Source organism: Pterocles gutturalis, unplaced genomic scaffold (assembly GCF_000699245.1).
Source record: "Pterocles gutturalis isolate BGI_N339 unplaced genomic scaffold, ASM69924v1 scaffold30275, whole genome shotgun sequence".
Taxonomy (NCBI): Eukaryota; Metazoa; Chordata; class Aves; order Pterocliformes; family Pteroclidae; genus Pterocles; species Pterocles gutturalis.
Genome location: NW_010146770.1, coordinates 7,422 through 10,074, shown reverse-complemented (window position 1 = coordinate 10,074; position 2,653 = coordinate 7,422). Strand labels below are relative to the sequence as shown.

Here is a 2,653-nt window from a genome sequence, read left to right as displayed (position 1 = left end):
TGAACCAAGCCTGCAGAGTATGCAGGTCATTCCTGCAATCCAAATGAGATTTCATGCCCCTCTTGGGTGATTCTTTTGGGATGACTTAAGTTCTACTGGAGCCGGGTACTAACTTGCTCTACAAGCACATCTGCAGCTATCCCAGCTTTTCCCTCAGAATAAAGAGCTCCTCAGGCCCCCTTTGCAATCAAAACTCGAGAGCTTTCCTTTTATCCATTTCCTGCTCTTCCCAAACCTCTGCCGTGCCCCTTCCTGCAATGTCACGCTGCGTTCCTGAAAGCCCCGGGTTTTTCCCCACGCAGCAGAGAGCAATTAGCGTTAATACTCAGTGTGGCATCAATCTTCTGCTGGGGAGTAATTCCTGCCCACGTACGACGGGGTGTGCGCGGCTGGTTGCTGATCTCTGGCAGGACATCCCAGCTCAGTGCCGCGTCCTGCTCCAGCCATCTCCTGCCATGATCAACGTGAGATTTGATGTTGCTTCAAGTTCCTAATGTGTCTGAGCCCTCAGCTTTTGTGTCTGAGCTTTGCTCGGAGAGGCTCTGACTGCAAGTCCAATCCCTGAATACGGGTCTGACCCGACAGCCCTTCAGTGCTCGTTTGGCTGTGTGCCTTCCGCCCTGGACATGTGGGTCCAGCACCCGCCCCTTGTTCTGGCAGCGGGGCGGGGTGGATAAATAACCGTCAGTGGTGCCCAAGCTCCAGTGTGTCGGGCAGCTGCTCTGTGAACGCAGTCTCTAGCCGCAAAGTGCTGTAATTTGGGGGGGGAGTCCTGGGCAAGGGGCTGTCCTGGGGCAGCGGCAGGCGCAGGGCAGTGTTGAAGGTGGGCAGGTCCTCGTCGATGCAGACGGGGTTATCGTGGCCCTGCGCCTCCGGGTCGCCAGCCTGCGGTGGCTTCCCCGGCTGGTCCCTTTGGCGGTTGTTCCACCATTTCTTTGCCTTTTGCCACTGGCGCCGCATGACGATGGAAAGCGAGTCGATGAGGAAGACCTCGATGATCTCGATGACGCAAACGACGGAGCAGCTCATCCAGAGGCCCAGCTGGCCCCCAAAGTTGGAAAGGAGAATGACGAGCTGGAAGAGAAGAGAGCACAAGGTTATCGGCTCCTGCGAGTGCCAGGCGCATGTCCCCGGCTCGCCAAGCCGCCTGCTCCCAGGGTTTGCTGCCAAGTGTGGGGGGACCCTCCTCTGCTGTCCCTGTTGTCCCCTCCTGCCCAGCCTCCTGCAGGCAACCCTGGTGCAGGGCTTGGGACCGGACACGTGAAAAGCGGCCCCAGATAAAAGGGCAGCACAGGGCAGGAGCGGGCGCCGCGGGGTGCATCATCATGGATGGTTTCCTGCCCCCGCCTGCATGGGACCACTCCCCGGCCAGCTGAGAACCTCCAGCCCGCCTGGGAGGAAGAGCTGCTCCCTGGAAGCGCTGCGCGCTCACCGTGTTGGCAGGATTCTCGGAAATGAACCTCTCGTTCAGGTCTTTGTAGAACACCATGAGGTTGGCGAGGTCCGTCCTGAGAGGAGAAACAGAAGGCAGGGGAGGGTTTAGTAAAACAATAACATGAAACATACTAAAAACTATGCAAATAACCAGTTGGACCAGTAGGGCTGGGCCGCTCTAAGGGAGCTTTTTCCCCAATTGCCATCACTAGGGCTGCTGTGATCGTATCTGAGCTTGAGGTGCAAGCTAGAAACACACACATGGAAACTTACTTGTTCAGCTTCTTGTTGAGTTTTTGCCCTTTGTCCCAAGAGAGAACTCGAAGCATCCAATCCTGGAAAAAAATACAGAAAATGCTGCTACAGCTGCGTGTGCTTGTGTAGGAATCCCTTGGAAAAGGAGCTCGCGCTCCCATCGAGCGATGTGCCAGCTGTCCCAGGGGATCTCCCAGCCCAAGAGCCAAACCCCAGTTCAACGGTGACCTCCTGGAGGGAAGCCTTGACCTGATGCTGCAGACTGTGCCTCTGTGAGGAGCATCATTACAGTGCTGACAAACACCCCAGGGCCCCCATGGTTTATTTACCGCCTCCTTGTGCTGTGCACGGTCACGCAGAGCGCAATGGGGAACTCACCTCCGAGGCGGCGGAGGGCCACTGCGCGATGCTGGTGGTCAGCGCCCATTCCTTGAAGCTGGGGAGAGAGGCAGGCTGTCAGCCGCCAGCTCGCACTCCCGCGGGCACGCAGCGTCTTACCCCTGCTCGCGGCCGGACTCACCTGCAGGCGTCTTTGCAGATCTGCTGGCAGCCCAGCTGCTCCTTCACAAACTTCTCGTGCAGCCTGTAGTAGCAGTACACTGCAGGAAGGGAGGGCACGGGTGAGAAGCGTAAAGAAAAGCCATGATCTTTGCTACCTGTGCTGGAGGGGGCTGCTGGGGCGTGGGTGGCCTTTGTGGCCATCACCTACACGGTGGGGATAAAAATATTTCCCCATAAATATTGCAAAATACTCTGAGAAGTGGCTGTCACTGGCTACAGGCGTGAGCAATTGCCTTGTCCAGCCAAGTGCTCCACTCGACACGGCCGTGGTGTGCGCTAACGACAAGCAGTTGGGACAACCGTCAGAAACAAGTCAATCCGAACAAGTTTTGGGCTCCGTGGCATGGGGTCTTGAGTGAGTGAAGGCAGCTTTTGCCTCTTGCCAGCCCGTGGTGGGGCGGGG

At 57.4% G+C, this 2,653-nt stretch overlaps 1 protein-coding gene across 1 annotated transcript in view; it reads right to left on the bottom strand.

The window, feature by feature from the left end:
* Positions 1-684: 684 nt before the first annotated feature.
* SCNN1G (sodium channel, non-voltage-gated 1, gamma subunit) overlaps positions 685-2,653 on the bottom strand; it is a gene marked incomplete at its 5' end in the record, with an annotated part of 9,387 nt that continues 7,418 nt past the window's right edge. Inside the window, 5 exons of the mRNA XM_010085867.1 lie at positions 685-1,074; positions 1,433-1,508; positions 1,708-1,769; positions 2,068-2,125; positions 2,210-2,288. Of these exons, the coding sequence (XP_010084169.1) occupies positions 685-1,074; positions 1,433-1,508; positions 1,708-1,769; positions 2,068-2,125; positions 2,210-2,288 (665 nt within the window). The remainder of the gene's footprint in view (positions 1,075-1,432; positions 1,509-1,707; positions 1,770-2,067; positions 2,126-2,209; positions 2,289-2,653) is intronic.